At 38.3% G+C, this 13,971-nt stretch overlaps 1 protein-coding gene across 5 annotated transcripts in view; it reads right to left on the bottom strand.

Moving 5' to 3' along the window:
• Positions 1–13,971, bottom strand: part of ANO5 (anoctamin 5) — a 61,041-nt gene that overhangs the window by 44,725 nt on the left and 2,345 nt on the right. For 3 of the 5 annotated variants that reach the window (XM_031062236.1, XM_031062239.1, XM_031062238.1), the window contains exons 2-3: positions 6,105–6,149; positions 3,791–3,855 (exon numbers count right to left, since the gene is read on the bottom strand). In XM_031062236.1, the coding sequence (XP_030918096.1) occupies positions 3,791–3,855; positions 6,105–6,149 (110 nt within the window). The remainder of the gene's footprint in view (positions 1–3,790; positions 3,856–6,104; positions 6,150–13,971) is intronic. The other 2 variants (XM_031062237.1, XM_031062240.1) reach the window with 1 other exon arrangement.

Below are 13,971 nucleotides of genomic sequence, written 5' to 3'. Positions count from 1 at the left end.
TTGAAACCAATTTGGTCCACCCTTGCAATATTAGCAATGGTATTTTATGTTTCTCTACCTGAAGATCCACCAGTCTGAATTGAAGAATGAACAAGTATGAAAAGTAATGCACAATGTGATTGTTTCTTCAGAAAACAAACCCCAACCAATTAATTTGGAACACCTGCAGCACCTGCTGCTCTGAAGAAAAGACAACCCATGAGTCAAAGTGTAATTGTGGAAAAAAGGCATTGCTTTAATAAATTTGCCAATTTACTTCTGCTAACCTGACTTAAATAAAGACAACTTGCTCACAGATTTTCTTATGATCAAGGGACACTATGGAAAATCCTGATTAATTTTTAGTAAGCATTTTCTTGGTGTGAAATGAATAGAAAGGTAAAAATTTAATGTATAACTGTGTAAAATCAATTCCTCTCTCCTTAGAGGCAGAACAGGGCACGTTCCTGCAGTCTTACACAGACAGTAGTGCGACCACCTGCCTTCTATGAGGCAGAGTCCACACGCACACCAAGCAAACATCTCTAGTTACTTTGTGCTTCTTCATTGGAATAACAAATAGTCCTCTGGATAGATGGACCTCTATAGATGCTGATAAACTACAAACTGGGGATTCAATTTTGCATAAAAGTTGTACTAATTTTACATTTATCCCATCTGAATAGCCTGAACTTTACTATTAGAAAATGTAATAAAAATTCAAATTTTTAACCTTTCCTCCAATCTTGAAATAACTGAGTGATCTTCATTCCTCTCAGGCACAGGAATTCTGTTTTGTCAGTGTGTTTTATTTTCATTTATTTATTAACCTGAACAACTAATTACAATCCCTGAGCAGACACACCATCATATATTTTTCTAGTGTGCTTTCTGCACAAATAGAAAGCACAGAGGAAAAAAGTTTTCTCAGGTTTTATTTCATTCATTTTCCAATTTGCTTGAAAGGACTTCCAGAGGCATTTATATATTTCTCGGAACAGGAACTCCATAAAGACTGATTCAGGCAGATTCTACACAGGGATTCACTGAAGACAGCTGCTCATCCCTAACAGAAGTGGCTGTCTATGTATTACTGATTTAACAAGGGCATAATTTGAAGCAGTCCCCACTGCAGCACTTATTTGAAAATATCCCCATTACATAATTTTTCTTTCCCTTCTCCAGTCTGCTGTTTGTGGAAAACATCTCCTTGCCTCCCTGCATGACAAATCATCTAGAAGTTATTTATGCTATAAGTCTTGGAATATGAAAAGCTGATGAAGTCCAAGTGATCTTATTCCTTTTGGTCCTGTGGGAGATTTAAGAATAAGAAAAATGATACTCAAGAAGAAGCAGTTTTAAAAAAAATGGAAAAAATCCAGGGGGAAACAGGCAAGAATGCAAAATCATGAAGGACAAAATGCACCACTGATTGGTGCTCCAATGCTTTTTGAGTCCTGGACTTCATCCAACTTTTGTATATATGCTGGCAGACTGCTTCACTACAGACTGTTCTTCACTTTTTGTTTTACTTGCATCATTCCTTATATCCAAATCACATATTCCTTTGCAGATTACAAAAGAAAGAAAGAAAAAAACAACCAACCACTGAATTATGGGTGGGTAATGTTTCTGCTCGCCATATTAAATCTAGATTTATTTTTTCCCTCTTATTTTTAAATCAAGAATAAAGCCTTAGCTTTTTCTCTGTGCTGCTGAACAGAAGCATACTGTTGCAGGATATTATGTCTTTTCCCTTCTAAAAGAAAAGACAGTCTGAGCATAATGAAGTAGTGACCTGAATGGAAGTTTAACTCTTAATTTTTTTAAATTAATTTTAGTTCTGTTTTAAAATTACTTGACTTAAATCGGTTTAGGAATTCCAAATGTTCATATATTTTAACTGCAGAAACATTGTTAAGTGACAGGAAAATCACCAGCCTATCACAGAGGTAAAATCATTTACTAGAGAAATGTGCTACCTGTCAAGCCAAGAACAAAGCATAATGCCCTGAGCTCAGAAGAGCCCTGGTGAAAGGAGGAGAAACCATGGTGGGATAGAAGAGCCTGCTGAATTCCTACAGGAATGCATCAAGGATCTTAAAGGCAGCCTAGCAAAGAACTGAGTGAAAAGAAATTATTCCAGTTTATACAGAAGACAACTGAAGCTGTGACAATACATGAAGACAAAAGATTAGCATTATATGAAAAAAAATCCCATAAATATTAGGGGCTATCTTACTATTGCAAATAATTAATAGAAGAACTTTTAAATATAGGCTTAACCTGAATTCTAGGACATTAATCATCAAGAACTAAGCCTGTCATGATTGATAAGAGTGTGAAACTGGGCAAGAAGATCAAGAGTGACTCTGTAACTTTGTATCTGGCTAATGCACAGAAAGCAAAAATCGGATAAATGACAATGTGTTAGGGTTCCTTGGGTAGGACAGGGCAAAGCAGAGGAAAGTACTGACTTAAATGTAAGCAAACATCAGATAACCACCTGATCTGCAGAAACAAACTAAGGCCAAACAAGCTGTCTCAGAGGGAACAATGAAAACAACAAAACAAAACCTCACAGTTATCGACTACTTACTGCTACTGCTAATTTGACAATCACAATACTTTGTGATACTTAATAATGAAGTATAAAGAAAAATAATTATCTAAGGAAACATGTAAGTAGAGAACAAGAAAAAAGGCTGCATGAAGTTACCAAGGAGAGATTTTTGAGAGAATAACCAGATAAACTTTTCCTAGACATGAATGTGCTGAAGATCAAAGCCTCTTCCTTTCCCACCTCATCATGAATCTTTCATCCTTCAAGCAATGTTCAAATCCCCTTTCACTACACATATGACACATGTTGCACTCTTTCTCCCATGCTTCCTGCCTTTTCATCTGTCCTAAGTCATGAACTGACTTCTTCCAAGCTTTGGTGAAGTAGGTCACCTCCATCCACCCAGATGTAAGTAGCTCAGAATCAGCTTATCATGGTATGATGGCCATTGTTCAGTGAAGCACTTGATATGGACATTCACTGAAAACTTTGCTTATGGCCAGTATGAGATGACAGAACAGCTGTTTCTTTTCCTATCTAAAACTTCTTCTCTTCCTTTAAGCAAGTAACAACAATAAAGAAATCAGGCAATAGGAATGAATAAAAAATAACAATGTAAAGCTGTCATATTTTCAATGACAGTTTCTCAACTGAATACTGGCCCACACACTGTTACCTGTTCAAGACAATGTGTACTGTACATATTAAGGAATGAGGCACCTTGAAAACATTTACAGCTGGTGATGCTTAATGAGGTACTCTAGTAACTCAGATCTTCATTTGCTTTCTCATGAACCTTGCTGCACTGTCACAAGGCTCCTAGAGCTGTGGGACTCTAGTGTGCCTTGACTTCCCCAGCAAGTCAGCAATATGCAGCACAAAACAAAGTACTTGGTTTGTGCAGAAACAGTATGTTTTCCCAACTGTCAAAACATTTAAAGATCGTGTGATTCTCATCTCAAGACATACAGGAAACACCATTAGGCTCATACTGTTTTCTACCACTACTGTGTTGTAGCACTACCACTGCTAAGTCTCTTCTGAGACTCAGTGAGTGTCATGTCATACTCATGGCTTTGCTCTTTCAAAACAATACAGGAAGAAAACTTTTACATGGATAAAAGGGAGGTATAGGACAATCTAAAAGATATACTGGTTTTGAAAATGAATTGTCTTTTTCACAACAGTCCTTCTTCTTCCCTCCTATCAAGTAGTACATTAACTAACACCATTCATGCTGTACCTTACCTCAGAGCTGCTTGGGATTTCTGATCCTGCAGTTGAAATAGTTTCAGGTCCATTGCATTCTTCCCCTAAGGAACATTGAAAAAGAGATTCACATAAACACATCCCTTTTTTTAAAATATTGTTGTATGTGAAAATGATGTGGACCTTGAAGGCATGGAACTATGAACAATTAAAGGATAGAAAATAATACTCATAATACATAAAATCTTCAAGAATAGTTCTTTGAAGGAGAAAAATGCTGCAAGACACAATATACTCAGTCTGTGCTACCTTGGTGTAACCCTGCATTCACAGAAACGTATTTTTAACTGTGACAGAAAAAAAAATCTGTTGTCATCACTTAGCTTTCTTGTCTCAAATATCTGCTAGGTCTAAGAGGCTTTCAACTCAGAGCTTTGCTGCCTCGGTTATGGAAGTCCAATTACCTGTGGAAGTGTTTGCCAGAGATCAAATTAGGGTGTGGTTTTTTGCTAAGGAGTCAATGATGCATGACCTCAAGATTACAAATGCCCATGTAATGAAGGTATGACAACAGGATCAAAAATAGTAATATGAATTTAATTCCTTAGCTTCTTGTTCAAAAAACAAACCTCAAAAAACCCCCAGTTCTTAAACAACAACTGATAAAACAAACCAAACAAAAAAAAACTGCCTTCATTTTAATGACAGTGGTGAACTCCAACATGACTTTCCCACAAATACAGTAATTTCACTGAAGACACTGTTACTAAAATGCTAATGCTAAAGGGAAAATCCTATTCAGTACCTTCATAATCTTAAATTGAATCAAGACACTGGCTGGGTTTGTGCCTCTGAATTTACACTGTCACCAGTTTCCTATGCAGAACAACTCTGAGCCCATAAGCTAGGCTCCTGCTCCAAGGTGGTTTTTGTAAACAACCATCTCTGCTGATGAGGCACACCAGTCTCCTCAATCAGGCATCTAAATCACTCCACTGGAAAAGGATAAGCAGTTTTGAAAACAGCTGATCAAAATCTGGATTGTGCACTGGAAAATGGTGTCTCTTTCTTTCAGAAAAGAGGATTCATCTTACTTCTTTCTCCATTAAGGAAGCATTGCTGAGTATAGCTTAGTCTGGACAGACTTACAATGGACCACTGTTAAGACAACTACAGTTACATTATTTCTGTCAATAAAAGAAGCCTACCTTTTCTTTTTGTAATCTGCAAATATTTTATGTCAAAATTGCATCCAGGCAGGATATAAAGTGGTTTTTAAAAAATATATAAGCTACTTAAGTACAGCTTGAGAGCATTTTGTTTCCTAAAATTTTTTTCCCTTTCAAAGTTCACTTACAGAAAACGCTGTCTGTAATTTTTAACAATACATATGATATGATGAGAAACCAACATATATTTGTTGTATAAAATACAACAAATGAGTTTCTGAATGCCAAGACAGTTAACACTGTTACATGTTATTCTGCTAAAGCAAATTGCACCTGGAAAATCTGTATTAGTACATACACTCTGAACACCAGGGTAAAGAATGGGAGCATCCCTACCACACTCTGCTGCTACCTGTGCTACCTAAAGCCCTGGGAGGCAGGTGGCTACTGCAGACTTGGCCAAAGGTACCAGCCCAGGGCCCAGGAGCAGAAGCCCAAATATTTTGTCACACAACCCTCCTTTCCAGGCCAGAAACAGTCTGGCATCTTGTCCCTGCAGCAGGAACATTCTATTTTCTATTCTGCTGAGGGAACTTGAATGAGCTCTGGATTTTATCCTCTCTGTAATTGTGAAAGTCTAACCTCAGAACAAATATAATTCAGAGTTCCACATTTTAAGTGCTTTCTCAGTACCACAGCTGATTACTTATGCAACTTGTGGAAGGAAATCCTCTCGATACCTCTGTTCCACTGGAATAAACCTGAATAACCCTAGAGCAGCACATGAGAAGGTAAAAAGAGAACATAAAACATATATTAACTGAAAAGTACAACATCCTCAGTATGTCCACTCCTTGTAAAACATGTCATCAGATTCCTGAACATGAGCAGCACAAGCAATGCACACCCAGATCATGTAGGAAGGTCTAAAGAGGCCCCAGCCCAGAGCTGCACCAAGCACCATGAATGTAAATGCACAATTAGATCTTAACCAGGAGAGCTGCCAACAGATAGCCAACAACTGACTTGCAAATCACATTGCAAAAGGCCTGGCTCATATGTGATACCCATGACTCACATTAACTGAAGACTGATTTGCAAGAGGCTCCCAGCAGAAAAACAAAAACAAAGGACAGAGGAAACAGACAAAAGTGAGGCAGGTAAAACATGGGTTAGTACAATACCTTCTGACTGTGATGGCTTGAACTTGGTGAGAATCGCAATGTCATCTTTGAAAGGAAAAAACACTTCAGTAAGAACCAGAAGTAAAATTCACTTTAACACGAACCCATTTCATAATTCTCCTCTATCCTTTACAAAATAGCAAAAGAATAAGCCCTGGACACCAGAGACTGTGACCTAGACAGAAAGCACAACACAGGCTCCTCTTGGAACACCAACATTCACCTTTTTTCCAGGCACCTCATCCAGCAACACAAAGAAAGATGCCACTTTTCCTTAGCAGCAGCAGGGAGGACCATAATAGCTTCTACTAGTCAAGAAAATGCTTTTAAAATTCTTCATGAAATTACTGCTTCATATCTAAAGATGGAAGTAAAACAATAATATTCTGATAAAATTCTGTATTTAAGGGAATGTCCTTGTTCTTCAACACTACATGCTTTTTTATGTATATAAATAGACCTAGAAGTATCTGCACACCAAGAACAACAAACAAGGACATTTACTAAACTAAGTGGCTCTTTATTATAAAATTTGTATTAATAGCAGAAACTCGTTGAAATGTTTTTTTGTTCAAAACTAACTCCAGTACAACTCCATGACTATTAAAGCCCACTAAATTATTTCAGAGATGTATCATTTTAGTATTTGTTCAAATCACTGGCCTTCATGGGAGCGCACATATCCTACCCAAAAGAAATGCCTCTTTCCCAATGGAACTGGTGTCTTCACCGGCCTTACAACTCTTCACACAGCTATTATGTGTAACTCCTTGAACACATGTGCCTTGGCAGTGGGCACATTACTGTAAACAAGCAACCTTCCTATGGCCTATAATTCTGCAGTGTAAGGTAACATATGCTGTCCCAAACTACACCCAACCGCAGGGCAACCTACTTAGAAACTTTTGGTATGCCACCCCTAAGAATTACAGACCATTGCTACTTCAATTACAGACCTGAATGATGAGAACAACAGCAGCCCACAACACAAATTAGCATTCAGTACTGAAGAATATAATCAAGATTGATTTCATCTCTTAAAATATAAGTAGTTTACTCACAAAACAGGTATTTTCATTACTATAATCTTATGATTTCTGTAACAAGCATAAAAAATGGCTTCTTGTGTAATTAAACAATCAGAAATTCTACAATACTTCAAATTTGTTCACAGTGCTGGAATCACCGTTTTTCTTCACGGCAAAACTGATGAGTTAGGAAAAGGTAAAAGTGCATGTGTTCAGTGCTATTGCAAAAAAGTAACAATGGTACTGTATGCCAAGGCCTCTCACAGACCCTGTTTTCTGATAATAGCTGCAGCAAGGCAAGTGGTGCCAAAAAAGGAACTGCACATTCTCTGGGAGAAATGCAACCTGTCACAGGCCATGTCCTGGCCACTACAGCAGTGCCACAACCTGTCACAGGTCATGTCCTGGCCACTACAGCAGTGCCACAACCTGTCACAGGTCATGTCCTGCCACAACAGCAGTGCTCCAACTAGGCAAGTGAAAGCCCAGGACAGACCTAAGCACAGGACTTCTCACTCAACTACTGGTGCACTTTGAAGAATGGTTTCAGCTCTGAAGAATGTTTTCAGCTTCCAGAACTCTCCTAGATGGAGAAGAAGCACACTCAGGAGGACACTGGAGTCTGGTCCCCAAAACAGTATTGCAGAGTAATCTGCCTTGCTAGGGAGAGAAGGTATTTTAGCCATACAGGTGTGGCTGGACTGTGCTACTCATCTTCAAAAGCCAATGAAAAAATCCTTGGTTTTTATAATAACTAGCACAGTCACAGCCATGGATGCTCCAGCCCCTTTAACTGTACCTAACCTGCACTTTGCCCAGAAGATGACAATTCTTTCACTTCAGCACCCTCAGTAAGTCCAAGTCTGCTGGGAGATGGCAAAGAAAAGAGCTTGGCCGATGATGCTGCACTAGAGATACAGCTGGGCATGGTGCAGCTGGTGTGCAGATGCTGCAGTCTGCCACAGTTCAGAGCAACTCTGCACCAGAAAACTGAGCAAGAGAAGGCTTTAAGTATTCCTTTCTTCCAACTTCTATAACCCTGATTCATCTGCACCAAGTACAGCTCTTGACAGATTGTTTATACCACTAAAAACATTTATATATTAGGTGCTTCCAAAATCAGGTGGCAGATAAAGAGACATTTTTAGGGATCAAAATTTGTTTTACTACTAAAACTAGAAAATCATCTGCATTTGCACACCTAAGATCTGTGATAGTGCTATTCCAAAGGAAAAGCCACAGACAGGATTCTCATGGGGGTGTTGATAAACTGCATTGTTTCACAGCAGTATTACTATTGATTCTGCTATTTCAGTATTGTTTCCAAAATTGTGCTTTCAATTATTTCCACAATTTTCTTAGACACAATAACAGCATCCTTTTCAGTCAACAAAACCAAGCAAGGAGCTTTTAGACCACTAACACTGTTCTACATCTGTCTGACATAGTGGCATACTAGTTTATACACATGGCTATCCCTAGAGCAAAATTTTGATGGTCCAGGTAAAATGAAAACAAACAAATAAACCAATCCTAACAAATCCTGAAACGTATACCGCAGTTGTTATGAACTAGCTACTATGCACTATGAGGAAAATTCCCAATATTCATCTTTAACATGCTATGAAAGAAAATATTATTCCTAGATGTCTTGAAGTTGCCATCTTAATAAACCCCCTGACATCATTCGATGACTGGGCCTGGCCAACAGGAAAGAGAAATGAGTCACTGCCTCCAAGTAAGCATAATAATGACTATTGCAAGTGCTTCCAGATCGAAGGAAAGCAGCTTTACAATGACTTATCAACTAAACTGATGCACATACTGGTCACATCCTTCAGAGCTGAATGGAGCCACTGGGAACTGGAAACCCACTGAGCTGACTTGTAAAAAAGCAAGATGAGGTTATTACTCCAGCTGCTATTGTCTGAAAAGTAGGAAATCTGCTGCTGAGCCAAAGGTTCAATCCTAAAATGATGCAGTGATTCATGCACACAGAGATGCTTCTAAAAATTTAAAACTATTTAACAATTAAAACATTCTCAGTGAATCCAAGAAAATCTATTGGAAATATTTTCAAAGGATCTTATTAGTCCCTTAAAAAGAAGAAGATTGCATTCAAGTATAGGCTGCTTCACTGACATATTAATTTTCTTCATGTGTTTTATTATTAAACAAGTACTTCCAGAGAACAGGTATTTATCAACACATCAGAAGTAAAAGAAAAATAACTATTTTACATAGGGATAAATATTTAGAAATCTGTTCCTAACAGTAAGAAATCTCATTTAGCATTTGGAAAAGACACGTAGTCCAAATCCTAATCTCCAGTATAGTAACTGGGTATTTTAAATCAAAATGGGACATTTATCTTCAGCTGCCTCCCTTTCACAGAACCACAAAACCACCTCTCCTTCTGATTACAAGCCATTGGGATAGCAAAAGAGGGAATACATTGAACAAAAAGAGAAGTTGTGCAAATCTGTTTTTAGCAAAAAAACCCACAAACATAGTGTTGCAACAGAGAACTTGAATGGCATTTTAATGCAATTCAGGTAACAACCATCACTGTATTTTATGTACTAGCACAGGCAAGACCCAAAGCATGCTGTGAGCATTCAGACCACCCAGGTATCATTGTTCTGCACAATGACACATATAAACTGATAAATAGGTTCAAATACAGTTAAAAAAGAAAACCCAGACTAGGAATAGTTGGATAAAGTCAGGTGTTTTTAAACTGCACAGCATTTACATGCATGCAAGTTAGAGGGACTAGAATGACAAATAAATCTCAGCAGAACAGGGTGGCAGAAACACCAGACTGCAGGAGTTCTGACAAATCGTGAAGCACGAGGGCTGTGCTTGTTTGCCCTTAGGAGTATTTATATATTCAGGGCCAGATTCCATCAGCACTGTCTGAGTACAGAGGCAAGCACACAGCTCCAGCAAGGGCTCTGCACATCCATGGAAGTGCCAGGTGCTCTTGCCTCTCCTTCAAGGTACGATGAAGAAGGAGGAACTCCAGGTTTTCATCACAGCCCAATGGAACCATTTCAACAAGCGTTAGGCACAGACTTGCTTTCCTGGTGTGTCCAGAGATACACTGAACACCTCCCAGCATCATTCATTGATGCATTTCTCCAACTTCCACTGATGCAAACCCTTAGGCAACAGAGTCTCCAATTTCTTTCCACGTTTGCAATACACAAGTGTCCAAAAGTACTGGAGGGCCTGATGAACTATTCATTCTGTGCACACACATTGCATTCCTACCTTTGTATGATGAACTATTCATTCTGTGCACACACATTGCATTCCTACCTTTGTATGAGAGATCTTCTATAGATGTTATAAATGAAAAGGGATACATAAACTAGGAAACTAATGATGCAAATATAGCAATATATATATTTTTTAAATCACCTCAAATTTACTGTCCTCTGGTGGTATTCTTCAATTTCATGTTATCCAGACATTTAATTTCAGATGGCCAATTTAAAAGGCAAATTTTTGTTCCTTCTGGTTCTTTATGCTCTACCTCACTCAGTACTTTTCTGCTTATGCTTCCAATGAAATGCATAATTGTAAATTTTGCTACTGTAGTCACCAAGCATTTCATTTTGTCACATTACACAACATAAAAATATACCAGTATAGGAAGATGTTTTATGAACAAATGCAAGATTTGCAAGACTTACAAGAATTGCAAGATTTGGCATTTTTGTCCAAATTACTTTAAACATGATGGAACATCTTTGGAATTCCTATACTCATCCCAAAGAGAAACTGTTCCTATCAATCAAGAAAATGATCAGGGCAATGGGCCATGGCTTCCATTGCCTAAATTTCTTTTATGTAAGCACTAGTCAATTAACAGAATTGAGGTAGGCAAAGTGGTTTGAAGAACCAAGTGGCCTGAAATCCACATCTGCTAGCCATTACTTGCTGGTATAGTATGTTTCTAGCACACTATAAATGGTGCAAACAGAGACTTTCTGATTTCCTACCCAACAGTTAAGACAACTCCTCTGAATAACAAAACCACAGCGCCCTTTCTAATTTAGGGCCAGTACAGCAAATGAAAGGACAACCATCTGCATCATGAGTCCTACCCACATGGTTTGCTGGGGTTCTGCTATCTTGCCAAAGGCCTCAAATTTCATATTCACCCTTTTGAGCCTAGTAAAGAAGATGAGATTCCCTTGGGATTTCCAGTTAGAAGACTGCCCTTTATGCAAAGATATGTTCACTTCCTAAAAAAACGTGTTCAGAACTTTACCACGTCTACTGGTCCTCACTGCGAGCCACTGGTGAACAAAGGCAGGAACACCACAGCTTTAACAGCTCTAGGTTTCAATGAAAAACATATATCTATATAGTAATATAGATATGTTTTTTCATATGAAAATCCATGTAAAAATCCATATGTTTTTCCATATAAAATCCAAGTAAAAAAATCCCAATAGACTCAGCTCCTCCCCCCAATAGTGTTTAATCTAACACAAAATGTTATAGTTGTTACAACAAAATACACAATGTTACACAATGTGTAACTACACACAAACTTTAATCAATAAATAATTTCTGGCATGCTATTCAGCTTTAGCAACAAGAAATAAGTGTAAATCCCTCCATAACTATGTTATAACTGCAAGAACCATCCCTAGCAATACAACACATCCCCTTTCTGCATATGTACACATATGCACGTGGAAAGCTATCACCAAATATAATAAAATTACTGCTAGATAAGAAAATACAACTTGGTAATTACACTGCTCTTTGGTTCACAGAGCAGTGAATCCCCGGATCACAATAAAAACTAGTGCAAAAGTTCACTGCATTATTACCTTGCCTCTGAACATCTGATCACGTTTTCACATTACCTATACCTTCCTGATAACATGTTTATGTTAGATGACTATTTGTCTCCTCCATGTGCATATGCAACTCATTGGTTTATAGATACAAAATATCAAGACATGGTATCTGGTTTCTTGGTGGTTTTGTTTGTTCTTCTGTTTGGAGTTTTTCTTACAAATTATATGCCAAGAGTTCTCAAGCACAATTTTTGAAGGGCATTTTCATCAATGCCCTTTTATTTTATCCTGGTGTCTCCTTGTATCACAGTAATTACTAAGTCTTTGTACATAAAGGTTAAAGTGTACTTCCAGTTTATAATACAGTTATCAGTTTATTTCTGTAGGGAACACCTCATAACAGCACAGCACACCAGGCAATGCCTTAGCAGCAAACTCATGGAGAGGGAATCACTGAGAGAACATCACTCTGCCTTACACCACAAGAGATGTTGGTGGCTCTCTTGCTGTTTATTTGGCATTCACAATCCAAAATCTCTGCCCCACTACTGAGCCAAGTCATCCCTCCAGGAACTATTGTGAGGGAGAGACAGCTGCAGAGCATTTTCTTTCATATTCTGAGCAAGAAGGTGAAATTGTAGGCCCCTTGTTACAAACAGACTAAAATGCTTTCACCTGTGACGGCAGAACCATCACTCAGTTAGCACCTCAGGGATCTTAGAGGTCTTTTTCAACTTTAATGATTCTATGAATCCACCTTTATTTCCCAGCTTCCCAAAATGTGGCCTGAATATCCCACATAATTGCTACTGAATTTAAATGGCATGCAGGGTACTTAATCCTTCCTTTGCTACTCACTGAACTGCAGACAGTGAGTTTAATCTCATATGCAGGGTGCTCACCTAAAATGAAACTGCTGTCGAAGAGCAATTTTTTTTTTAAACTGTCACAATCTTTGGAGAAAAATCCATATTTAACAGCTGCAGTGGAATGGGCTTGACATTTTCATTTTTGCATTAAAAGTGCCACAGCTATACAGTGATATGACACAAGTTGTTGGGATGGGTTCCCAACAGCAGGTTTTCCTACTACAAACAGGGGTTTTCTGTTACAAAGGTGTTTAACTTCCAATAACAAACCTATATTTACACTGTGCCCCTGCAGTGACTCATGGCAGCCAGTAAAGAAATTCCACCCAGAAACCAGACATTGGTTGGGCTAAGAGAGTATTTTCTCCCCTGCCTTTTATATTATGAACTATGTCTAAATGGCTTGGAGCTTTTATTTTATTACCTAGGAATAAGCTATGGAACAGTTTGCTCTTAACAAACCCTTTGGTTTAGGCCTGTGGGAATATGATATCCCACTCAACGTGTCCACAAATAGATCAGAAATTACTACATTCACCCTGACAGTAATTAGAGACAGATGCAGTTTTGAACAGAGGCCTGCATTTTATGTTATGGTATGAATTCTGATCAAATCAGTTCAGTATCATTTAATAAATACAGCAGGATTTGGCCCTGAATGCTGAGGTATTGCAAGATGCCAATACACTGGCACAAGCACTGTTGTGGCACCAGCACCATTGCCTTTCATCGATGTTTTTCCACCTTTCTGGGAGGGAAACAAGCAAGATGACAACCAACATAAGCAAGCATTTGAATTAAGATTCCTTAGAGAGTTCTGAGCACAAACCAGGCTCCTGGAAGTTCTGGAAGAGAAGCCATGTGTATAAAGGCAGCATACTTCAGATCATGGCATGGAGCCAACAGCAAACTTCCAGAAAACTGGCAGGCTTGGGATATATCCCACAACGCAGCTACTACAGCATTAACATGCTGGGGAAAAAAAAGCTAATGAAAGTGAATGTAGACACAAATAATCCTAGCAACATATTGCAGTCTTCTTCCTCTGAAAGTTACATTCCAATTTTGCAAGTTCAGTTTTCTTAGACTTTCATATTTGGGGTAAACGACACACACCTTCCAACAGAAAGCAAAATCCCACACACAA

The sequence above is a fragment of the Geospiza fortis genome, unplaced genomic scaffold, assembly GCF_000277835.1.
Source record: "Geospiza fortis unplaced genomic scaffold, GeoFor_1.0 scaffold165, whole genome shotgun sequence".
NCBI lineage: Eukaryota > Metazoa > Chordata > Aves > Passeriformes > Thraupidae > Geospiza > Geospiza fortis.
The sequence above is the reverse complement of the archived record's forward strand: the minus strand, read 5'-3'. Positions and strand labels throughout refer to the sequence as shown.